At 40.1% G+C, this 26,318-nt stretch overlaps 1 protein-coding gene across 4 annotated transcripts in view; it reads right to left on the reverse strand.

Annotated features, from left to right (window-relative positions):
• Window positions 1-765: 765 nt before the first annotated feature.
• LOC308393176 (uncharacterized protein) overlaps window positions 766-26,318 on the reverse strand; it is a 32,473-nt gene continuing 6,920 nt past the window's right edge. Inside the window, exons 1-17 of one of the 4 annotated variants that reach the window (XM_080876716.1) lie at window positions 22,361-22,487; window positions 22,036-22,139; window positions 18,908-19,033; window positions 18,048-18,378; window positions 17,884-17,925; window positions 17,010-17,795; window positions 16,562-16,597; window positions 16,406-16,473; window positions 16,025-16,271; window positions 15,769-15,894; window positions 14,751-14,794; window positions 14,574-14,652; window positions 13,070-13,201; window positions 12,829-12,993; window positions 11,161-11,232; window positions 9,608-9,639; window positions 766-2,669 (exon numbers count right to left, since the gene is read on the reverse strand). In XM_080876716.1, the coding sequence (XP_080732842.1) occupies window positions 9,610-9,639; window positions 11,161-11,232; window positions 12,829-12,993; window positions 13,070-13,201; window positions 14,574-14,652; window positions 14,751-14,794; window positions 15,769-15,894; window positions 16,025-16,271; window positions 16,406-16,473; window positions 16,562-16,597; window positions 17,010-17,795; window positions 17,884-17,925; window positions 18,048-18,378; window positions 18,908-19,033; window positions 22,036-22,109 (2,358 nt within the window). In that variant the 5' untranslated portion in view covers window positions 22,110-22,139; window positions 22,361-22,487 and the 3' untranslated portion in view covers window positions 766-2,669; window positions 9,608-9,609. Of the gene's footprint in view, window positions 2,670-9,607; window positions 9,640-11,160; window positions 11,233-12,828; window positions 12,997-13,069; window positions 13,202-14,573; window positions 14,653-14,750; window positions 14,795-15,768; window positions 15,895-16,024; window positions 16,272-16,405; window positions 16,474-16,561; window positions 16,598-17,009; window positions 17,796-17,883; window positions 17,926-18,047; window positions 18,379-18,907; window positions 19,034-22,035; window positions 22,140-22,360; window positions 22,488-26,318 lie in introns of those variants that run through there. The other 3 variants (XM_080876715.1, XM_080876713.1, XM_080876714.1) reach the window with 3 other exon arrangements.

The raw sequence follows: 26,318 nt of genomic DNA on the forward strand, positions 1-26,318 counted from the left end.
CCAGTTAAGTTTGAAGTAAAACATTGAAATTCTACTCATGTATAGAATGTGTTATTGTCTACTTATTATTATCTGCTTATTATTCTGCCAATAACAAGTTTTTATTATAACAAAATGTAAAAGTAAGCAAAAATGATGAATTTATCAATAGTGTCTGTGTGCGTACATGTTCAAGCTGCTGTACAGTCACAGAAGATGTTATAAAGATGCCATGGAGACAGTTTTGTTGGATTTGTAATGTGGCTTAAAAAGATTTCAGCATGCTGCGAAAACAATCCAAGACCAGATTTCATTCAGTGATAAACTAACTGATCGATTAATTCAGTTCAATATTTAAGGTTAAACAAGATTTATTTGGTAACATTTCCCCACACAGAGCATGCGTGCTCTTACCTGTGACCCAGACAGAGGAGCTCAGAGGCGAGCGACAGACTCCAGCTCCTTGAACTTAACAAACAGGTTAAGCATCAAGGATACATAGTCCAGCCCTTCTGACTCATGTGATTGCAACACCCTATGGCTGATCAGTCTATTGTTAGAGAGCTGGACATTACAGACACACAAGGAACTAGATACTAACACACACACACACACACACACACACACACACTCATACGTGCTACATGTTTTGCAGGTAGATTCCTGCCTCGTCACCCTCCACTGTGTTTTCAACACACCATAATTTCACAAATGGTTACAAATGACAGCATTTCCTTTCATTGGTTAAAATTAAAACAGAACCAGAACTTTTTTTCCTCCATTTTTTTTTATTGCTGAAGCCATACATACAATATTTGTAAACAACTCAAACAAGGCAATCAATAAAAAAAATGCTGAAAGTGTCACAATACATTTAGGCAGAATTGAACGTATGTGCACTGCTGACAGGAACACCGGGTTACATTCACTGTTAATTACAGGCTTTTTTTAAACAGAGTGCATGTTGCGATTGTCTTGCAGGTCTCTAATGTTTCTGCAACGCATAAAAAGCTGAAGTAGGTGGCATGTAAATGCACAATAGATAAGCAAAGCAGCCAGACTATAACCTGTTTGTTGAATACAATAAGATTTGTTCACTGAACTGTTGTTACAGTAGATACTTGCATACACAAGTATTCATAGACTTTTTTTTGCAAAAAAAAAAAAGCCATAACAGTAACAAAGCTGGATGTTATTCGTGAAAATGTTTCACGCAGCTGTAGCAGGCCTAGGCAGGATGTGCCAGTGTTAACTTATGATTTGAGGTGTGGATCCTTGTGTGTTTTTTAATTAGAATTTTAATAAGAGCGCCTTTATCAAGGCTTATCGGCTTTCTAACTATTATCGTGCATCATCCATTTTGGAGTTGTAAATTTGACTAAATGACGAGTGAATGAACTAAGAGCCAGTTGCCTTTTGAAGTTAATCACGAGGTGAGTGATCAGATAGTCTGTGTTTTCTCTGTGTGCTCTTCATACTACATCCGAAGAGTCACACTGATGCCATGCTCACAATAGGAATAGAAACTACAATGTTCAGCAGGTAAAAATATTTATCACGTCTTCCATTTTTAGTGAGTACGTTTGCATGACAAGGTATTTAAAAATGACTAACAGAACATGAATGTCTAATAGATTAATCCATCCAGTAGACCAGGGGTTGGGGAATCCAGGCCTCAAGGGCCGGTATCTTGAAGGTTTTAGAAAACCTGTAGGACACTGGCCCTTGAGGCCTGGCGTTCCCCACCCCTACATAGATGTTGATATATTTCTCTCTTGAAGAGCTGAATCACTCGGATAGTTTTGCCATCCTTTGCGAACATCAAAGTCATTCATTTAATGGTTTATTTATGAGTGTTTGTGCACAACTTATTATTGTTAAAAAAATATTAAAAACTTTTATCAAAATTGTAAACATTAGCCAAAGAGATTTCTTTATTGCTTCACAACCACAGACTTGTTAATTACGTCTAACTGATCTATATTAAGTACATGCAAAGGCCTTATTAAATACGTCAGAAACCCTTTATGATGGATGCCTTAGTAGAAACGAAAACCTACAAAACAAGTAAATTATATACAAGCTTTTCATCCAATATCCAGCTGTGGAGTACAGTATACTTTCTATGGAATCAAAACCATAACTTTCATCACAAAAAGCAGTGTGCATGTATCACTATAAAGCAAGAATACTAATTACTGGGTATAAGCTATATGACATAATGTCAAAGCCCAAATGCACCACATGAATTATAGACCTGCTAATGAGAGCTGAAAGCAAAATAACTTGCAGAATGCTTGAATGAAAAATAGTGACAGCAACAGCTAATGGACAGTTTTAGTTTACTACTGAGTATTAACCATGTAAAAACAATTAGAAAGTGTAATATTCTTTTAAATTTCTTATAGTCACATATCAAGTCAAGCCATCATCTTTTCATTTTTGATGAAACTCTTGAAGCATGGCTAAGTCAAAATAGGTGGCAGTGCAAAGGTACTGATACTGTAAAGCTAGAGCTGGAAGACTTTGACACAGGAATCCCATTATGTCATTCCCTTCTCCCTCATTGTGATGCGAACCTCATGCAAAATACGGGCGTGCTGAAGAGGAACAGGTGTGAACGTAGAGCAGCAGAAGTGTGAGTTTGAACAGGTGTAACTGGGATGTCAATGGTTAGGGTCTCACTCCTGCTATAAAAGAAACAGAAAGACATTAAAGATCAGTTTCTCATTGTGTCCATTGCTGATAAAGTCACTGTTAGAGTAAGGTGAGACACCACAGGTGAATATGTGAATATAAACAGAACAGATATCACCTTGATAAAATCCCACAATATTATTTACATTACATACAAAAATTTACTATTTCTTCTGCAAGTTTCTAAAATTTTATCGAAATAGACAACAATGTGCATAATAACCAATAACCAATATATAAATCTGAACAATGAATAAATTCCAAATGTTGTAAATTTTATTTTGTTGGTACAAAAATCTTCTTTGATGTTGGAAATCTACTTTTATCCCTTAATGAATAAAAAAATATTTTAAAATAGAGAAAAGTAGAAAAAATGCCATGTTTTTAAGGTATAAACTATTTTATATATATCAGCCTCTAAATGGTATTAAAACAAACTTTAGTAAAATCATTGAGATTACAAAACTAAAAAATGCTTTTCTTGTTTCCAACACCACGCTTCATGCTTACACTGTACTGAAGTAACGGTGCACGAGTCACGGTCATAATCGTTATTTTCGTATACTCTGCCTTAGTGGTGTGTTTTATAGAGCAACCTGAAGCAATTTCTACAATGCTGTGAAAAAGTATTTGCCCCTTTCAGATTTCTTCTTTTTTATTTTATTTTCTTTTTTGCATATTGTCACACTTACATCTTTCAGATCCTCAATCGAACAATTTTTTTTACACTTTTTTTGGAAAGCTGTGTTCACTTTAGCTTGCCACACTTAGGCCTGATTCTTGGCAGATCTGTTAAGTCAATCAAACAGAACCTGTCAACAACCTTCCACAAAATGAAGGAGCCTAAAAGATCTTAAAGAAAGAAAGAAACTTAAAAACAATGAGAAACAAAGTCACTGACATCTATCAGTCTGGAAATGCTTACAAAGCCATTTCTAAGGCTTTGGGACTCCAGTGAACCATGACGAAGGCCTTTATCCACAAATGGAGAAACCTTGGAGCAGTGATAAACCTTCCCAGGGGTGATCGTCCACGAAAATTACTCTGAGAATGCATCTACAAGTCATCCAGGAGGTCACAAAAGAACCCAGAACACTAGCTAAAGAACAGAAGACTTTACTCGTTAGATTAAGGTCATGATTCAACAATACAGAGTTCCAAGGAGAAAACCACTGCTGACCAAAAAGAACACAAAAGCTCGCCTCACATTTGCCAAAAAACATCTTGATGACATTTGGGAAAATATTCTGTGGACTGAATAGACAAAGGTTGAACTTTTTGGAAGGTTTGAGTCCTATTACATCTGGCATAAAACTAACACAGCATTTCATAAACAGATCATACCAGCGGATCATACTTCAGGACCTTGACGAACCATAAATTCTGCTGTCTAGCAGAAATCCTGAAGGAGAATGTCAGGCCATAAGTTCATGGCCTGAAGCTCAAGCTCACTTAAGTTATGCAATAAGACAATGATAAGAAACACACCACCAAGTCCACCTCTGAATTGCCCCCCAAAATAAAAATACAAACAAAATGAAGGTTTTGAGTAGTCTGGACTTAAATCAGATTGAGATGCTTTGGCATTATCTTAAGCAGGCCGTTTCCATCCAGTGTGGCTGAACTAAAACGATTCTGCAAAGAGAAGTGAACCAAAACTGCTCCACAGCAATGTGAAAGACTCATTGCCAGGTATCACAAACACTTAATTGCAGTTCCTGCTGCCAGTGGTCACACAACCAATCATTAGTTTTAGGGAGCACTTACTGTTTCACACAGGTCCAGGTTGGTTTGGTTAACCTTTTCCCTTAATAAATGAAATTTTCATTTAAAAGCTGCATTTTGTATTTATGCTTATTGTTAAAATTTATTTGAATATCTGAAACATGAAAGTGTACCAAATATGCAAAAAACTAAGAAATGAAGGAGGACATACTTGGCCATGTTTGATATGGGCCTCAAACATTTTAACAGACAATTTAACAGACAATGCTTCCACAGATACAAGAGGGGAAAGCAGCTTAAAACTGATCAGTGCATATTTTCCTTCAAGTGTGTCAACTTTAAAACATAAAGATCATCAGCCACTAGCCTCAGCATCATTAATCAATGCTTTCACGACCATTGTTCTCTATAAATACAATATAATGCATGTTCAGTGCCGCTGTTGTTGTTGTTCAGAGTTAGGACACTTTGCTTTGTGACTGAAAGCTGTAACTTGGTCATTTGCCCTTTACTTCATTGCTCAGCCGTCTATTTCTGATGAAGAAGTTGGAAGGCTACAAGCAAGGAGTGCTATTTAGAGTTGAAGTTGACACTCGACAAACACTTTTCCACTCCTATTGTTCACACTTTGGCCCAAGCACTGATGCCTTCATGTCAGAAGAAACGTGATATTTGAACACGAAGAAGCAAGGCAGCTTTATTATGCCAAAGTCAATATCTTTTTCATGATTTATGTTGTAAAGTCAAACGTTTTAACTTGTCCTATGTAGCTGTGGTAGCTCATCTTAGGTTTTTATCATTAGCGCTGAGTGAATAAGCCTGGTGATCGAGCCCGATTTGCTTCTTAAATGGCTAGTAATCCTTTTCAGCAGTCAGTTGTAATGTGACAATCAAGCAGCTGCACTCTGGTATGCCTGACAGCTCTCTGACACTCCGCACGGTTCCCCAAGTCCAGGTGGAACTTGGGGAACAGCCCACAGCAAAAACATGACAGTCATCCCAGGAGTCTGGAACTTTCTTTATACTGGGAAACAAGGTCAGGGTGAGGTTTTTTTTAAATATAGATCGCAGTGCCACAGAGCTGAGCCCGTGCCCAAAAATCTCCAGCAGCAGATTTGATTTACAGTGAGCAGCTACGCTGGTAGAAAGAGAAGTTGGTGGGTAGTAGTAGTTACGAGCTCCTGCTGGGCTATAAATCAGTCAAGGCTTATTGTACTTGTCCAGTACATGTTTTGAAGAGCAGACACACTTCATCTCAAGTTTGCTTCCCCCAGGACTGACCAACATAAAGCCCTGGTTTAACATGTACGATGTTCAGCTTTGCAGTGTTAAAAGAAGTATTCACTTTGCCCGAGTGAAAGTAGAGCTAACCCCAATGTAGAGACACTAAAAATATCTCCAGCAAAAGGACTAATTTGATATTTTAGGAAATGTGTGTTGTCATTCGCCCTTTACTTTATTCTAGGCTGTCTATTTCTGATAAAGGAAGTGGTGACCTATACCACACTTAAGTTTGTAAATACAAAGCTACAGCTATGTCTGTGAAGGAAGAAAGGAAGGAAGAAAGCTACAGCTAGCAGTTGGTTTGGTTACCAAAGGGGTTCTGGTCATTGGAGACTCCATGAACAGGAAGTCACTGGATAAAGACAAATAGTCTAGAATTTAACCCACTTGAAATCACACGCAGATTTATTTTCTTTTAAAGTTTCTAATGACCTTTTAACTTTTACCAACTCGGGAGATTCTGTTATTTTAATATTATTAGACCTCAGTGCTGCTTTTGACACAGTAGATCACAGGATTCTTATCTCTTGACTGGAACAATGTGCCGGAATTAAAGGGCTTGCTTTGGAATGGTTTAAATCCTACTTATCTAATCGTACTTTCTCTGTTAGATTCAGAGACACATTGTCTCCAAAGACGACCCTTTTTTGCGGGGTCCCCCAGGGCTCTATCCTTGGTCCAGTCCTTTTTTCAATTTATATGCTCCCGTTGGGATCTATTTTTAAAAAATATGGAATTTCGTTTCACTGTTACGCAGATGATTCTCAGATTTACCTTCCACTAAAATGAAAATCTGTGAATCCTCTGAAGGGACTGTTTGATTGTCTAGAAGATGTCAAGGCATGGATGGCTCTAAATTTTCTAAATCTAAATGAACAGAAAACTGAGGTCATTGTCTTTGGTCCTTCTGACCATTATGACCATGGCCCCTTAGAAAGTGATAAAAAACCATTTGCAAGAAATTTAGGGGTGATTTTTGACAGCAATTTAACATTTCATAAACAGATAAATAATGTAGTCATAACCAGTTTCCTTCATCTTCACCTAATTACAAAAGTTAAGCCCAGACACTTCACACCTCCTCTATTCACCCTGCTCACTCCCCCCCACCCCCAACTGCAGCATCCAATACACACTCAACACAAGGCTCCAGCCTGTCTCTCTCAACCACCCAGGTTAGGAGGGAACTGAGGAGGATTAATGGCAAGAAGGCAGCGGGTCCAGATGGCATCAGCTCGAGGGTCGTCAGGTCCTGCGCGGACCAACTGTGTGGGGTGATGGAGCACCTCTTCAACCTGAGCCTGAGGCTGGGAAGAGTCCCACAGCTCTGGAAAACCTCCTGTGTTGTACCAGTGCCAAAGACTTCACGCCCCAAGGACCTCAACAGCTACAGGCCGGTGGCTCTGACATCCCACCTGATGAAGACCCTGGAGCGGTTGGTCCTGGCTCAGCTTCGGCGCCTAATAAGCTTATCACTGGACCCACTTCAGTTTGCCTACCAGCCTGGCATTGGAGCGGATGATGCCGTCATTCACCTCCTACATCGTTCCCTCGCTCACCTGGAGACCGCTGGAAGCACTGTGAGAATCATGTTCTTTGATTTCTCCAGTGCCTTCAACACTATTCTTCCCTCGGTTCTAAAGGACAAGCTGGTGAACTCTGGAGTGGACCATCACCTCACTACCTGGATCCTGGACTACCTCACCGACCGACCACAGTATGTGAGGACTCAGGGCTGTGTGTCGGACAGGGTCGTCTGCAGTACGGGGGCCCCACAGGGAACGGTTCTGGCTCCGTTCCTCTTCACCATCTACACTGCAGACTTCTCCCACAATTCCACCCAGTGCTTCCTGCAGAAGTTCTCTGATGACTCTGCAATAGTCGGCCTCATCACTGATGGGGACGACAAGGAGTACAGAGGACTGACTCAAGACTTTGTGGACTGGTGCCAGCTGAACTACCTCCAGATCAACGCCAGTAAAACCAAGGAACTGGTGGTAGACTTCCGCAGGCACAAGCATTCTCCACTGCAACCACTGAACATCCAAGGTATGGACATTGAGGCTGTGGACAGCTACAGGTACCTTGGTGTTCATCTGAACAATAGACTGGACTGGACTCATAACTCAGACGCCCTCTACAGGAAAGGGCAGGGCAGGCTGTACCTGCTGCGGAGACTCAGGTCGTTTGGAGTGGAGGGCCCACTCCTGAAGAAATTCTATGACTCTGTTGTGGCTTCTGCTATCTTTTATGGCGTGGTCTGCTGGGGCGGCAGCATCTCTGCTGGGGACAGGAAGAGACTGAACAGGGTGATCCGAAGGGCCAGCTCTGTTCTAGGATGCCCTCTGGACCCAGTGGAGGTGGTGAGTGACAGGAGAACGGCGGCTAAGCTGTCATCCCTGATGGACAACATCTCCCACCCCATGCAGCAGACTGTGACAGCACTGAGCAGCTCCTTCAGTGGGAGACTGCGGCACCCACGGTGTGGGACGGAGAGATTTCGCAGGTCTTTCCTCCCCACTGCTGTCAGACTCCATAATAAAGACTTTAACTGATCAAGCACACACATCCATACATATGCAATAATACTAAGTGCAATAATCCTTTCTGTCATCGTTGTATTTTTACTCAGTTGTATATAGTATTTGTATTTGTATTCTATTTTTATCTTATTGTATATTTATTTTATTTTATTCTACTGTATATAGTATTTTATTTTATTCTATTCTGTACAGTTGTGTACTGTATTTATTCTTATTGTATTCTAATTTTTGCCTCATAACTTTTGCACTGTCCACTCCTGCTGTGACAAAACAAATTTCCCACATGTGGGACTAATAAAGGTTATCTTATCTTATCTTATCTTATCTTATCTTATCTTATCTTATCTTATCTTATCTTATCTTATCTTATCTTATCTTTCTCTGTTTCAGAGATTTTGAGAAAGCGATCCATGCCTTCATCTCATCTCGCCTCGACTTCTGTAATAGTCTCTAGTCTGGTGTCACCTCTTCATCAACTGGCCGACTGCAGCTAGCTCCTAACTGGCACACACAAGCGAGATCATATATCTCCTATACTTGCATCACTACACTGGCTGCCAGTCAGCTTTTGAATTGACTTTAAGATCTTAACACTTGTTTTTAAGTCGTTGCATAGACTAGCCCCTACATATCTTGCTGTCAAAGGAGCTTGCAAAGAAAGCCCCTACATATCTTGCTGATCTCCTAACCTGGTATTCTCCCCCAAGATCCTTGAGGTCTGCAGACCAAATGCTTTTGGTTATCCCTAGGTCCAGATTAAAACACAGAGGAGACCGGGCATTTGCTGTGACTGCCCCCAAACTTTGGAATACATTGCCTTTGATTATCAGATCCTCCCCAACACTGGATACTTTTAAAAGTCGTCTAAAGACCCGTTTTTATTCTCTGGCTTTTGATTCATCATGAGTTTGTTACTATTATTCTTTTTTATGATTTTATTCTCTTTTTATGATTTTATTCTCTTCTAAAATACTATTCTGTTTTTTTTTATATTTATTGCCTTGTCCATGTTATTGGACAGTACTTTGGTCAACACCTGTTGTTTTAAAACTGCTATATAAATAAGTTTGAACTTTGAACTATTGTTTTTTAAATGATCGGTTGTTTGCCCTAATTTCCCATCTCTGTAAGCTAGCTAGGTGTCACTTCATATTAACTCTACCATAAGAGAGTCTATCTGTTTAGTATTTGTTAAACCTTTTCTCTGACATTAAACAAGGAACAACTATTAAACTCTTTTAGTGGTATATTATAGTTATGCACAAGTGTTACTGTATGTTAGACTATTTATTTTTACTTGTGCAATGATAAATGTTCAGTATTGAGTAAGGGTACTTAGTTACATTTGACCACTGCATACAGTCACTTCAGAAGCTTACCATTAACGAGAAAACTTGCCTCCCACAGCCACCTGTGCAAGCAGAAGGAATAAAGGAAACAAAATAAATGAGGGAAGACAAATCATCTACTGGTATTCAGGCAAATTATCATCTAAGTATTCACAGTGCTTTCTTTTTTCCATATTTTGTTCCAGATGGATCAAATTCATTTTTCACCTCAAAGTTCTTCATACAGTGCTCCATAATGAAGGTGAAGGTGAAAAAACAAATGCTTGATACATTCTCTGACATGTATTAAAAATAAAAAAATAACATGTACATAAGGATTTACAGCCTTTGCTCAACACTTTATTGAAGCACCTTTGGCAGCAGTTACAGCTTCAAGTCTTTTTCAATATGATCTTAGAGGTTTGGGTCATAGTCCTGGTGGAAAATGAACCTTCGCCCTAGTCCAGAGTGCTTTTGTGCAGCTTATCATCAAGTACATCTCTGTAAATTGTTGCATTCATCTTTTCTCTGACCCTGACTAGTCTCCCAGTTCCTGCTGCTGAAAAACATCCAAAAGGATGATGCTGCCACCACCATGCTTCACTATAGGAATGGCACTGGCCCGGCCATGAGCACTGTCTGGTTTCCTCCAGACATTACTCTTGGCATTCAGGCCAAAGAGTTCGATCTTTGTTTCATCAGAACAGAGAATTTTGTTTGTTGTGGTCTGAAAGTCCTTCAGGTAAGCATATGGCAAACTCCAGGTGGGCTGTCATATTCCTTTTGCTGAGGATTGGCTTCCATCTTGCCACTCATACAGGCCTGATTGCTGGAGTGCTGTAGAAATAGTTGTCCTTCTGGAAGGTTCTCCTGTCTTTATCAAAGTCACCATCGAGTTCTTGGTCAAGTCGCTGACTCGGGCCATTCTACCCTAATTTCTCAGATTGGCCGGGCAGCCAACTTTACCAAGAGTCCAAAGTTCTTCATTTACAGGTGATGGAGGCCACTGTGCTCCCAGGGAGCACAGTGGCCTCCATCAGTGGCCAGAGAAATTTCTGCACTTTTCCCCAGATCTGTGCTCAATGCCTTAGACTTCATGGCTTGGTTTGTGCACTGTCTAGTATGGGACCTTATATAGACAAGTGTGTGCCTTTCCAAATCATGTCAAATCAACTGAATCTACCACAGGTGAACTCCAGTTAAGTTGTAGAAAGATGTGACAGATGCTCAGGATGCATCTGAGCTCAGTTTTGAGTATTTTTATTTATTTATTATATTTTGTAATAAATTTGCAAGAATTTCAAGCAATCTTTTTTCACTTCGTCATTATGGTGTATCGTGTGTAGAACTTTGAGGTGAAACACAAATAAGACTATAACATGACAAAATGTGGAACGAGTGAATTACTGGAGCAGCCGTGTATCTTATGTTTTTACTTAAGATTCCAAATAAGTAACATCAGCTTGGAGTCACATTTTCACAAATGACCACTTTCACTCATGTATTAGGTAGACTACATCAAGAAAAACAACTATTACCACATCATTGTAAATCCTTTAAAACACTAACATTGCCCCTTCAAAGAACAGTGTCTGTGTCTTTACCTTTCCAGGCGTAGAGCCCTTCTTTGCTTCCCACATGCCACGCTTATTGCCCACATCAGCTGGTTTCACATCCTGTCACAAACAAAATGCACAAAAAGATTGTTAGCCCTGGGAAGTGCCAGAAGAAATATTTAGACCAGCTACTTAAGCAAAAAGTATAGAAAAGAAGAAGCTTTTATCCAAAGAAATTTCTCAGCAGAAAGCACAGAGGTACTATGAGTAAATTGTCTCAAATGTTCTCCTCAACCTACTTTAAATTAAATCAGATAACTGAAAGTGTGACCATTTTTATGGTGAGGAATGAGAAAAAGTAGCAATAACTTGGACTGTCTGTAAAACATTGGAGAGCTTTCCTTATCGGTCCTCTAACAGATTTGAAGGGCTTTATAGAACTGCTTTCATCCTGAGAAGACAGTGATTCCTTAGTAAAGGGTTTAAGTGACATGTTTAAGCAAAGGAGAACTAAAAACTAACATCACATGAAGTATGAAGTCATCAATGTCCAGGGAGTAAATGTACCAAATGATTTCCCTTCAATGGATGCAAATACAGTTCCCAAACATATTTATTAGGCTTCTGGTTATTACTGGTGATATTGGTGAAGTATATGCAAAACCTTTACCAGTTTGACGAGCAGACAAAAAGCAGCAGGAAAAGCTTGAGTGAGGATAGCTGAAGGAAAGAGCACAATTAAAGAGGACAGAAAGGCTGAAAAATACCACTAGCACAGTAAAGACACAGTAAAGATTTAATGCTAATATCCACACATGCACCAGACTGCGGTACAGCTTCAACCCATCAGGGGGAAGTGTTACTGCAAGAGTAACAGCAAGGTTACAGAACTTCTCTGGCCAAGATATTTGATACCAAAGTTATCTTGCTCATAAATTTTGCTTAAGAACAATGTCACACGTCATCTACCAACCTTACTCCCCATGAATGTGTCTCCAGACAGTTTTTACTAGCAGCTGGTGTCTGACTTTAAGAAGAGGACACAGTGCTCACTGACTACCCTAGTACACATTTATTTATGCTATATGACCATAAAGAGAACAAATTAAATCATTAAGTTTCCATCTACTTGTTGTGACATGTCATAATATGTGATAGCTATGAATAGATATGACCCTTTCCTCCTTTTCCAAAGGACACTCAAAGTATGGACTCATCAGTAGGACTAAAACATGCATTTCAGGGAGAGTTAAATGCAAACTGAGATTTCTGTTTGAAAATACTGCAGTTTTCTGGAATATAGGATTTAAATACAAAATAAATTATGTTAAAAGGAAAGGTGTTTCACGGCTCTTCTGTTGTCTGCAATAGATAAATACTTTTTTTTGCTTCTGTACAAAGATTTCTCATGGGTTCCTGGTCAAATAAATTAATTGAAGCTTTTCCCATCATGTGTACAAGAACTCAGAGAAAGCCATGACAGCATATGCTGTTCAGTAAACTCTCCATGTGGTGCTGCTAGACTTAAGACAGCAGCACCGTCCAGCCCTGGAGTGCAGACCCAAAGGCTGCAGCCAACAAAGGACAGGCATGTTGATGTGCAAATGAGCACATCAGCATGTGCAGAATATCAAGGGATTACTCTGCTGAAGACTGGCGTCTGATTTACAATAGTGTGTGGATGTGTGATCACGGCAAGGATTTATCAGGTCTTACTGCGGGCTTTGCTGCTGCTGCTGGTGCTGGCTTTGCAGCTGCTGATGGCGCTGGTGCCGGTGCTGCTGCTGCAGGTGCTGGCGCTACTGTCTTCTCGCCTTCTGCCGGCTTTCCCGTCCAACTGTTGACACGTCCGGTCACACTTCCTTTGATACCGGCCACATCCTGCTGAAGAAACACTTTAAATATGCAATCACACACTAAACCACACTAAGCCTCTTTCTGTCTCATTCTCCGTTACCTTGTTTGCAGGTGAGGGACTTTCAGAGGTGCTGCCCACGTTGCCTTTCTCCCACATACTTTTGATGCTGCGTGTTCCCCCCGTAGGAATATCTGCCACTGGAGACTTGGGAGATTTTACATCTTTGTTTCCCTGTAAAAAGATAATAATAATAATAATGGACTGCATTTATATAGCGCTTTTCTAGGCACCCAAAGATGTATTTAGTTACATTTACATGGGCAAACACAGGAGCAAGCTCAGGGACACAAATAACAACATAGATTTAAATTTACCCAAGAACATTAATGTACTTAAGCACAATTTTAAGATAACTGTGCTTCATTTCAATTTATCAATTTTATTCTACTATTTACTGAGATAAAAAGCCTCAAAATGATGATCGGCACTTTTCAGAGCTTTGACATTAGGTCCATGTTGCAATACAAATATAACTAACTGTAACTTTTAATCATTTAGTACCAAGTGAAGAAAATACAGCTTTAAAAAAAAAAAATTTAATCTACACATATTTAATTTGAAATATACACCCTTCATATGTGTATATTTCAAATTCGCAGGCTAACATTGAACATTTTATCTGCTACATTTACTTAGATAAGATTTTAAATCTTATCTAAATTTAAATCTTGATGGCTCCTCAGTCTTAACAAATATTTACTGTCCAGCTTTTTTTTCCATTACCATTTTAGTCAGACTCACATTAGTTAAAAATAATTATTCTTTCCATCTACAACCTATATTTGGAAGTATTGCTCTGTTCTGGGACCTACCCACCCATCTATGTGCATACATGGAAGTGTGGGTAAGAAAGGCCTGGGACAGGGAGACCACCAGCAAAGATCTCCCAAAGGGTATGGAGCAAAGGAGGAAAAAATTACAACAGACAAACGCTAATCAAGTCAGACACCAGGATGAGCTGGGCTGAAGGTGGGTTGTAAAGCACAAGTAAGCAGGATAAGCAGCTTAAATAGTGGCTGCAATGAGATTTGCCAATAGAACTTTTTCCAGGTAATCATTTTGATTTGAAATAGTAAATAAACAGGCATCGCTAATTAAATATGTGTAGATTCTATTGTATTAGGTGGAGAATCTTAATTGGTGTGATTAATAATACCTGTGTTTACCTTCTATTTCATATGAAATAGGTCTACTGGATGTGCTGAATGTGAGTCATTATGAACCGTGGGTTGAGCTTGACTGTGTCATCTGACTGAACTAACACTACACTTCACCTCTCAGCCTGGTTTGACCCATTAATAGAGATGAGTCGATGACACTTAACCATACATATGATGTGAGACTTGCTCCATTTAAACCATTTACACCAGAAAAATGTGTTTCTCGTGTAGCTGATGCATCATACTCTGACTTCAAATGGACCATCTTAAGGTTGTTGCATTGGTTGCAACTTAAAAGAATATATGTTCAAATAAAACATGACTATTACTGCTACCTTTATTAAGGATGGTGATTAATATTTAACATTGAGATCAGCTCTCACCTGGATGGCAGAAGTGTATTGTTCCATTCTGTTGCCAATCTTGGAGACAATAGGAGTGTGTGACACTCTGGCTGTGGTGCTGCACAGATGAACCAGGCACTGGGCATTAGTAAAAGCCACCAACCACTTATTTATCGTTTTCTCTTGTACTGGAAAAAAATCTTTTTTGTGGCTTACCTTTTCTGGGCTGATTTACTGAGGAATTCTGCCTTCTCCCCAATCTGCACAAAACAATGTGGATTTTTACACCAAGTAGCGTTTCAAAGCCACAAATCACATTCTGCAACTCAATTCAATTCTATTTATATAGCGCCAAATCAGAAGAACAGTCAGGAAGGGGCAGCAATCTGCCATGACCGGTCAGTGCTGTGAGGTGGGGGGACACGACAAAAGACACACTCTATAAAAAAAGCTATGGTAGCGTTGCACCACAAGGTGTCATTATTTTTTTTAATCAATAGCATACAGCTTATATCAGTGGAATTAAAACCAGAACTTGATAAGGGAATGCCAAATGAACAAAAACAGTAGTCAGGAAAAAATGTTTGACCATAAAGGGAGAACAACAATATCTGTGCTCCACTTCGCACAAAGCATGGAAACAGGGGGAAACAGGTTGGCTGGCTCTGTCATCAAGTAACAAAATGAACCAGGCAGCACTCCAAATCATCTCACAGTATGTGAGAAAACCTAGATTTGAAAATGAAACAGTGTGTTATTTGCTTAGTACATGTCGTTGAGTCTCTGGTTGCCTTCCAACCTCATGGTAACAAAAAAAAAAAAAAAAACTCAAGGAATTTCTTTCAATTACATAAAAGTTTATAAAAACCAGATACATTATTTATACAAGACAGCTATATTTTACAGCCTGTACTATTACAGTGTCACTATTTTCAAGAGTTTACTCACACAAGTTATAATAAAAGCATTTTTCTCTATTCAGCTGGGTTTTCAGATATCTGGCTATGACTTCAAAGTTTGTTATTATTATAGTGCTCAAAGTATAATAAAGCATTTATTTAAATTACTCTAAAAAGATACACAGACACTTTTTGTTTCTACTGTGGATAAGTGGCCATATGTTTAGCTGGCTTTGCAGGATCTGGGCAAATACAACCGAGACTGTGTGTGTAAACTCAACTCAGTGAACCTTGTGTGACAACTAAGCCGTACGAACCAATTCTCAGACACTCACCTTAGAGGAGCCTTTGGGACTGATAGTAAAGGTTGGTTTTGTAGACCCCTCCTCCATCTGTTTCTTCTTCTCTGCAGCCTCCGCCCTCCTTTTCTCTATTTCTTCCTTCATCCTCTTTCTCTCCTCCTGTTACAAAAGCCCCATTTTGCTGTCACATTTCTGTAGCCACACATATGATAAATAGCACATATCCAAACCCATGCACTGTCTTAAATTGGTATATTTAACCCCTGAATGTCAAATAACACATCCTCGCCTGCTCCTTGGCTTTCTTTTCCTCTAGCGCCTGTTTCCTTTGCCTCTCCTCTTCCTCGAGGATCTTCTTCCTCTCCTCTCTCTTCCTCTTCAGCTCCTCCAGCTCTGCCTCGGCACCCTGCTGCTTCTGCTTCATCTTCTCAAACTCCTCACTTTCCGCATTGTTTCGTCTGCGCTTCAGCTCTTGCAGTTTTCGCTCAGCCTCCTGTCGCTCCAGGTCTTCTGCTTTAGTGGAGGGCGGATTGTCCCTGCTCGCAAACAGGCACAGTTTATTTAATTCACATGTTAAAATATGCAGATTAGACTTAACAGTGATCAAAATCATTGACTGTCTATAAGCAGTGGTCCCATTACATTGTGGAGACAGTTTGCCAAGATGTACCTTGATGTCTTTTCTGTTTTCTTTAATTTACTTTCAATGACAGCTCCATTCTGTTTGGTTGGTTCAATCTTTCAAAAAAGACGGGAAAAGAAAAGTTTTTCTTCCATAAAAGAAAAATAAACACATATTGAATATTGACAGCTAGTATTGTTTTACCTTCTCCTTAAACCCAAATCTCTTCGGCTTCTCCTCCTTCACACGAAGATGTGAAAATAAGAGAGAAAGAAAAGATCAGCAAGCATCCAGTGTTACACACACACACACACACACACACACACACACACACACACACACACACACACACACACACACACACACACACACACACACACACACACACACACACACACAGGACAAAGGCCATCAAACAATAGTGGAGTACTGGTAGTGAATGCAAAGCAGATGTAAGCTAAAGAGCTATGACACTGCAGCATCCTTGATATCACCACCTCCAGCAAAACACTGCGACTGCACTGTGATCTGTGACCAAACCACAAAACCACATCACACAGCAAAGCAAGAACAAACCCACATAAATAAAGAGTGTTTTTTTACTTTGCAAATAGTTACATTAACACAAAAGTCCCACAAATCCCATCAATACCTCCTCTTTCTTCTTCTTCTCTTCCATCTCTCTCTTTTTGCGCTTATCCTCTTCCTCTTTTTTCTTCTTCTCTTCAGCCTCCTTTTTCCTTTTTTCCTCCTCTACTTTCTTCTTCTCTTCCACTTCCCTTTTTCGTCTCTCCTCCTCTTCTTTCTTCCTTTGTTTCTCCTCTTCCTCCTTTTTCTTCTTCTCTTCCATTTCCTTCTTTCGTTTTTCCTCTTCTGCTTTCTTTTTCTTTTCTTCCATTTCCCTTTTCAGTTTTTCCTCTTCCTCTTTCTTCTTCTTTTCCTCCAGCTCCTTTTTTTGCCTTTCCTCTTCCTCTTTTCTCAGTCTCTCTTCCACCTCGGTGTTCTGCTTCTCTTCCTCTTCTTTCTTTTGTCTCTCTTCCAGCTCTCTTTTCTGTCTTTCCTCCTCTTCTTTTTTCATTTGTTCCTCCATCTCTTGTTTTTGTTTTTCCTCTTCCTCTTGTTTAAGCCTCTCCTCAGTTTCCTTCTGTTGTTTTTCCTCTTCTTCCTTCTTTCTCCTTTCCTCCTCCTCCCTTAGTGTCTTTTCTTCCTCCTCCTTCTGGAGTTTTTCCTCCATTTCCCTTTTTTGTCTTTCTTCCTCTTCTATCCTCCGCTTTTCTTCCATTTCCTTTTGATGCTTTTCTTCTTCTTCTTGCCTCTTCTTTTCTTCTTCTTCTTCATTGTCAACACCAGGCGCAGGCTCATCTTCAGCATCTTTATTTTCTAAACCTGGCTCCTCAGTGTCCACCTCTGTTGCTGCAGCCTTCTCCTCAGTCTCTTCCTACAAAAACAAATTAAATTTACTTCCCGTCAGTTTTATGGAGTTGGATTAATGAGTCTAAAAGAGGTAAAAAGACATAAAACTCTACCTCATTTTCTGTTGTTTGTGTTCTTGATTCTTCAACAGATTCCTGACAATCACAACAAAAATAAATCAATTAATCAATAAAAAAAATCACAATATAAAAACTTTTTTCCCCAGTAAATACATTATAATTTATAAAACAAACAAAAAGGCTGAAACACATCTTACCTTCTCGTCCTCCTTTGTGTCTTCTTCTTCTTTCCTCCAAGAGTTAGTATCAGTTCTCGTCACCTCCTCCTGGGCAGATTCCTCCTCCTTCTTCTCCTCCTCCTCCTCCTCTGTATTTTGTTGCCTGCTGATGCTGATGAAAGTCTGCTCTTCCAATGTGACGTCTGTGCCATTGGTGGTGCCAATTGTGGGATCGAGCTCCTTCTGTCTCTCCATGGCCTCCTTCATCCTCTTTTGCCTGCGTTCCTCCCTTCTGGCGAGGCGCTCCAGCAAAGCTTGATCATCATCTGCCCCTTCGTTTACGGCCGTGGAGGACTCTGTCTCTGTCACGCTGAAAAATTAAAGAACAAAAACAAAACACCAAAGATTAAATTCAATCAAAGTCGAACCTCAAAATCTTGGCTGCTATCAAATGTTTTGGTCTGATCAAGTGTGATGAACCCACAAGTCTTTCTGAGTGGAATTTTCTCCTGTGGCTAACCAGCGAAAACATCAATCCAAGAACCTCACAACCGCTGGAGCTTTCCAAATATTAAGGCTGGAGGGCTTTATCAATACCAAACACTTAGATAGGCTGTAGAGCTGCTGCGTTTTTCTTTTTCTCTCTCTCAGTGACGCTTACGCAGGAACAAAAAAGCATTTGAATAAAATTAAATGAAAAAACACTTTTTTGTTTTTTGTGACACAGTTAATTTGTGCAATAGGCCAAGGTAATAAAATGTGCTGCTTTTATACACAACAATTCAACTTGTGTGTAAATTTATTTTTCATACGTCAAAAAAAAGTTTTTTTCATTAAGAAAACCCCTAATGGGAAGTTACTTATTTAACCTCATTCTAGATGATGGCTACACATCTTACCTGTTAGTGTCGATCACCTCAGTCGTACCAGATTCCTCTGAGTCTTTCATCTTCTTTCTCTCCTCCCTTGCGCGTCTCCTTCGCTCCCGAGCCTCTTCCTCATCATCATCATTGGTGTTACCTGTCCTGAAAGAGCACATGTGCAGAATTACAGTCTTTTGTTTAAAATGCATTTTAGTTTTTTGGGTTAAACCATGAAAACACGTCAATCCACGTGAAAGCTACTTTGGCTTAATGGCAGCTTTTGTGCTAAAATATCACTGTCTAGTGTTAATGGCTAAAACACCCAATGAATCCAAGGTCCACTATTGATGAGCTGTCTTTAAAAATTATACTCTAGATCAGATTTCTAATCCCTAAACCTAACCAAGGAAGTTAAAAGAAGCAGAAAATAAAATTGGTATAATTTGTGATAAAAGGCCCGAAACACCCTGTGAAGTTAAGCCACAACTGATGATGTGTCCCGCTGGTAAAGCTTTCAGGCTGCCTTTCTTCATAGTAGCCATCCCTCAAGACTTTCTTCATTTGAAGCAATGCATTATCAGAGATTGTAACATCTAGTCCTTTATTGAATCTGTAAATGCCTTGGTTTGGAGTTTGTGATATAGTTTCGGCTCATGTTTTGTTTTTTGTTTTTTGCCTATCACTTTGCTTGTGTATGCCTATTAGTTTAACTTCCTGTCTCTGTCTTTTTACTACACGTTTGCCTACGTGAGAATGCTGGATCGTTCCCAATGGTACTTTCCTCTTCTAGTATTTGTACTAGTATTAAAAGCTGACTGCAAATTCACTTTGACGCTGTATAGATGAACAGATGAAAACAAATTATGGACCTAACTGTAAATGCTTTGAGCTCCATGGACCTCGTGGTTGTGCCTACTTTACTTGTGACACACTATGACATGTTATGTAAGGCTTTAGTGTAGAGTGGAGTTTCCCATACACATTTTATTTTATGTTTTTAAGAAACCTAAAGTGACAAAACAAGTGTTTTTCCTGATAAAAATTTAAAAAACTTCACATAAATCAAAAACACAATTTCCTCCAAAAGAAATATGTGATATGTGACATTTTTATGTTGACCACATGAGAAGCTAAAGCCATACCATCTAAAGCTGATTTTAAAAGACACGATGAAGATTTGAGATACCACAACTGAGAGGAAAATAGTCTATAAGAAATAATTATAAACACACGTGCTACACATGCAAATGTCACATCCAAGAAGATGCGTGTACTTCAAAAGACTGGCTCACTTGGGACTTAATACTACAACATGTAATATATGAAAAAGGGAGAAAAAGCAACAGAATAGGGATGCAGAACAATGCTGTTCCTCTCCATCAACCCCATATCTCCTGTCAGTGACTTTCATCCAGCTTTGAATGCTTCCACAGTTAATCTTTCAACATGCCTGGGAGTATCTTTTTAAGTATTACCAGGCTTTATGAGACAGAGAGGGAGCTTGAAATGGTCCATTGATAGCACACGGGTATTATTTCCCTCTGCTCTTCCTGAATCTGCGAGGCAATCTTTTACAGATGTTGCGAGAGGTGGAAGGCAACCGCAAGAATCCTTTCTGTCTTTAAAACAGCAACAAAGACCCAAATGAGGCGGAAAGCCAATAAATCCACAGGCAAAGATTTCTCCAAGTGGCACGGATCACCTAGAGAAATCAGTGAGGAAGCAATCCAATTAGAGAGAACCCCAGCCAAAGCTTGAAGCTTCCTGACTGAGTGCTGTCAAAATGTCACAGTTACATTTCCAGACAACCAGCCCGAGGGACACGAAGCATAATAAATGAGGGGAAATATGATGGGAGCTACTTGGCTAACAGAGGTGCTGAGTGAAATGAAGGAAAGAGGCTAAAAAGCTCAGCTCAAGCAGTGTAAGTCTGAAGCCCTCGGAGCAGGCTATTATGCACTGGAATAAAAATGACAGTCAAAACATTCCAGTGTCGGCAGCGTTTGGAGAGGAACTGGAAGGCATAAAAGGAAGGGCAGGCTGGTTTGGCATGGCCGGCTGTGAGAAAATTGCAAGGAATGCTCTTCGTTGCTTGGGCACTGATGGCACATCTGATATGACAGCACCCGACTGGAAAAAGCACAACATGCTGGGCTATGTTTGGACATCTTGATTATATGATCACATAAAGGATTAAAGTGATCATAATCTTTTCAAATCCATTCAGAGAGTAAAATGCAGTGACCGCAGTGTTTGATCATCAGTTTAATTAGCTCTGCGATTAAACACTTCTGACATCTTTAAGTGTCAGCATCTCTCACTTTGTTTCTACTCCACCTGAGGTCACAGCAAGTACAAACCTTCTACTTTACACCACTGGGGTGGATATCAGCACCATCTTTTAAACATTATTGTTTAATTTACTGAGCACATGAAAGAGACTGAATGAAACAACAGAGAATGAAAGGTAAACCCAAACAGAAGCACAGATGACGGTCCCCTTAATGAGCTCAGGATAGTGTGGAGATCATTGGGCCATTATCGGCTCTTCCTTCTGCTCCGTGTGGAGACAAAAAACTCCATCATGCATCCTTCCATACATCAAACAACATATAGTATGCATATATAGAAAGGCCTGCTCACTGAGCATGTGTCCATGAGACGAACCAATCATCGGAGGGCACAGAAGAACGATCAGAAGAGGAACATCTTGTTTAATGTTTTCAGAATGGCTCACTGCACCCAAGGGTTTAAAAGTGTCACCACAGATGTGACTGGGAAACAGCTGCTGTTTAAAAACTAAAAAAAAAAGTGTGTGTGTGTGTGTGTGTGTGTGTGTGTGTGTGTGTGTGTGTGTGTGTGTGTGTGTGTGTGTGTGTGTGTGTGTGTGTGTGTGTGTGTTTCGGAGTGGGTGAGTAGGCCCTGCTAATCAAATATAAAATCTATCCGGTTTGTTTTGTGAGCCGACACAAATACTTTGCATGCTAACAATGCTAATGAGGCTTTAATTTAAGATGATGTGGTGTAAGATGTTCTGATATTCACAGTGCATTCACCCTTTTTTTGTGAGTTTCACTTGTAATTTTAAGTCTGCATGCTCAGGACTGTGTCTTTTGTGTGTGTGTGCATGTGTTGTTTTGCGCAGGTTTTACAGGATTACTCACTTTTCAGCTTCAAGGCGCATCTGCTCTCTCCTTTGCCTCCTCAGCTCCATGCGGCGGTCAAAGTCGTCATCCATGGTGGCCAAAAGGTTCTCCTTGCTTTCTCACTAAAAGACACAAATATAATGTCAGCATGAGTATCCTAAGTTAAATGAAATGGACATTTACTTTTTAATGCACATGTAAAAAAAAAGTTTAAACTCAATTAACAGCAGCTTGTAGGGTCCAGATTAACAGACACACATTGCAATATGACAAAGGGCCCACCCAAACTTTTTTTAACATATGAAAAAATCAATAAAAACTTCTGTCTGCTGGTTTACAATACCTTAGCAATAGCGAAAGTTTAGTCCACGGACAACAGAGACTCCTCTCCTGTCATATATCAGCTCCCACAGTCTGGTTTATATCTCAGTCCTTCTGCAGCGCAAAAAGAATTCCTGCTTGTCTTTGCAGTGACTACAACTACCAGAAAAGGCAAAGCCTGCCTCTCTGCTCTCCTTTTTTTCTTTCTCAGCCTCCCTCCTCCTCAGGCAGACTCCTGCTCGCTCCCTCTGACTCTCACTTTTCCCTCCCTGATCTCTGAATTTGGACTTAAACTTTGTCTTATTCTGCTTACTGTACCTTGTCTGCTTTATCTAGCTTATGTCAGATGTGTCGGTTTTAATTTATAAAGGTTTCCACAGAATTATTCCGTGCTTCTAAAACGCTATTCACTGCACAACACTTACTGGTCACAGGACAGCTTTGCAGTGCGCAGTGGTTTATATTTCAGCAATTAGCCTGGCATGACGTTGGTTTTCAGTTGCCAAAGAAAAAAAAAATGCCATTAGCCTTTTAATTACTTTTTTCCAACTAATAATTACTATAATGAATAATATTTGTAATTACTGGCTCTGTACTGGACAGATACATTTGTTATTAAATAGAGGAAGAAGAGTGCAATTTTTTCTCTCTCATTAAATTATTCAAACATGTTTGACTCCTCGTGTTTCCCTATGCTGTTATTGTAGTTTCATTGAAAACAGATAAAGAGATCCAGTGGGAAACGCAATCTACAAACAGGTTTCTTTGAACTTCAGAGGCGGGGCATTCCTGTGCATTTAAAAGGTAATTAGAGTTTCCAGCATCACAGATAAAATCATAGTTCTTGTAAAAGGTTGCCAAAGCTTATAATCTACAATCAACTGTTCAGCTAGATCAATCAACTGAAAACCAAAGCCCCCATTTTAGTAATAATAAAGCTGTAATCTGGCCTGCAGGGTTTCCCAAAGCTCACTAACGTCATACAGCCTGTGCCCAGTAACTAATTGCTAGTCTTTCTGGCTTAGAGAAAAGAACTGAGGGTTCATTTAAATGCACAGACTTAGATAAAATGGCTTCTTAGGCTGACACAAAATCCTTCATTTATAGCAGTTTTTGTGTCCACAGTGTCCTCCCACTACAGACATGGATGCTAAGGTAACTGATGGTTCTTGGCTGAAAATGTGAGTGTGAGGGGGAACTTTTGTGTGTGTGAGTGTCTGGCAGTCCTGTAGGAACCTGTCTAGTGAAATCCTGCTTCTACTCCACTGTCATCACATCCCTGGTTGGTTAAAATAGCTGAAGGACAGCAAATTATTGAAAAGTTAGGGAATAAACCAAAGTATATATTTATAAATGGGCTGCTGCTGATCCCACATTTGTTATTGGAATAAGACTGCTCAAATCCAGTGTTCAGCATGCAATAAAATTATAGTTTTCCAAATGTTTGCTCTTTCTTTGGATGAACATGAAGTTGTGCAACTAGCCAATTGCTCCTACAGTGGGGCAAAAAAGTATTTAGTCAGCTACCGATTGTGCAAGTTCCCCCACCTAAAATGATGACAGAGGTCAGTAGGGATGGGTTCTGACATAAACGGTAGTAACCAGACCGAAAAGCAGCGCACATTTCGGTGCTTTATTTTGGTGCTTTTTTTTCCTGAGCTGTGATACACTTCTAGCCAATCATTTTACGTTTCCGAGGATAGTAGGCGGGGCCAGGTACGTACGTTCTTTTATGCAGAGCTACAGATTAAAAATGCCCAAGGCGAAGCGGTCAAAAGTCTGGCTGTACTTCACAGCAAAATATGCAAACTCAGCAGCCTGCAACAAGTGCTTTAAGCTGATACTGTGATACTGTCAAAGGAAGTAATACCTCGAATCCGATGAAACACCTGGCAACGCATAGCGTTTTTTTTTTAAAAAGCCGAGAAATGCGCCGTATTTGATGGCAGCAGCAGCCGTTCTTCTCTGCGTGAGTAGCTTCATGTTGTTCGTGTGTAATTTACGTTGAGTAGGCTAACCACGTTATTACATTAATGCATGTAAGGTAAACTAGCAAACATCATCATAGCTACATGCAGCTGTCTTCTTGTTTGATGGCAGATACTCCCTTCACCCTGGCCAAAAAGGCTAAAATGACCAAAGAAAAAGAGGGAAACAGCTAAACATGAGAGGTTTTTGGACAAAGTTTGTATTTTTTCCATTGTTTAAGCACTGCTTCCAGCTAAGAGTGATACCATATATGCCCCATAGCTGCAGAAAAGGCTAACATTGTTATCTTTTTACAAAAAACCAGCTGAATATGAGAGGTTTTTGGACCAATTTTGTGTTCTCCATTCTTTAAGCACCGGTTTGAGCACCGTTTGAGCACCGGCACCGTTTCAAAAGTACCGATTTGGCACCGGTATCGGATAAAACCTAAACGATACCCATCCCTAGAGGTCAGTAATTTGCACCAGAGGTACACTTCAACTGTGAGAGACAGAATGTGAAAAAAAAATCCATGAATCCACAAGTTAGGATTTGTAAAGAATTTATTCGTAAATCAGGGTGGAAAATAAGTATTTGGTCAATAACAAAAATACAACTCAATACTTTGTAACATAACCTTTGTTGGCAATAACAGAGGTCAAACGTTTACTATAGGTCTTTACCAGGTTTGCACACACAGTAGCTGGTATTTTGGCCCATTCCTCCATGCAGATCTTCTCGAGAGCAGTGATGTTTTGGGGCTGTCGCCGAGCAACACGGACTTTCAACTCCCGCCACAGATTTTCTATGGGGTTGAGGTCTGGAGACTGGCTAGGCCACTCCAGGACTTTCAAATGCGTCTTACGGAGCCACTCCTTTGTTGCCCGGGCGGTGTGTTTTGGAACACACTCATGTTGGAAGACCCAGCCTCGTTTCATCTTCAAAGTTCTCACTGATGGAAGGAGGTTTTGGCTCAAAATCTTACGATACATGGCCCCATTCATTCTGTCCTTAACACGGATCAGTCGTCCTGTCCCCTTGGCAGAAAAACAGCCCCATAGCATGATGTTTCCACCCCCATGCTTCACAGTAGGTATGGTGTTCTTGGGATGCAACTCAGTATTCTTCTTCCTCCAAACACGACGAGTTGAGTTAATACCAAAAAGTTCTACTTTGGTTTCATCTGACCACATGACATTCTCCCAATCCTCTGCTGTATCATCCATGTGCTCTCTGGCAAACTTCAGACGGGCCTGGACATGCACTGGCTTCAGCAGCGGAACACGTCTGGCACTGCGGGATTTGATTCCCTGCCGTTGTAGTGTGTTACTGATGGTGACCTTTGTTACTTTGGTCCCAGCTCTCTGCAGGTCATTCACCAGGTCCCCCCGTGTGGTTCTGGGATCTTTGCTCACCGTTCTCATGATCATTTTGACCCCACGGGATGAGATCTTACGTGGAGCCCCAGATCGAGGGAGATTATCAGTGGTCTTGTATGTCTTCCATTTTCTGATGATTGCTCCCACAGTTGATTTTTTCACACCAAGCTGCTTGCCTATTGTAGATTCACTCTTCCCAGTCTGGTGCAGGTCTACAATACTTTTCCTGGTGTCCTTCGAAAGCTCTTTGGTCTTGGCCATGGCGGAGTTTGGAGTCTGACTGTTTGAGGCTGTGGACAGGTGTCTTTTATACAGATGATGAGTTCAAACAGGTGCCATTCATACAGGTAACGAGTGGGGGACAGAAAAGCTTCTTACAGAAGACGTTACAGGTCTGTGAGAGCCAGAGATTTTCCTTGTTTGAGGTGACCAAATACTTATTTTCCACCCTGATTTACGAATAAATTCTTTACAAATCCTACCATGTGAATTCATGGATTTTTTTTTCACATTCTGTCTCTCACAGTTGAAGTGTACCTCTGGTGCAAATTACTGACCTCTGTCATCATTTTAAGTGGGGGAACTTGCACAATCGGTGGCTTTCCTAATGCAGCAATTTCCTAATGTTGTAAA

This window comes from Rhamphochromis sp. 'chilingali', assembly GCF_963969265.1.
Source record: "Rhamphochromis sp. 'chilingali' genome assembly, chromosome: 2".
NCBI classification, from domain to species: Eukaryota; Metazoa; Chordata; class Actinopteri; order Cichliformes; family Cichlidae; genus Rhamphochromis; species Rhamphochromis sp. 'chilingali'.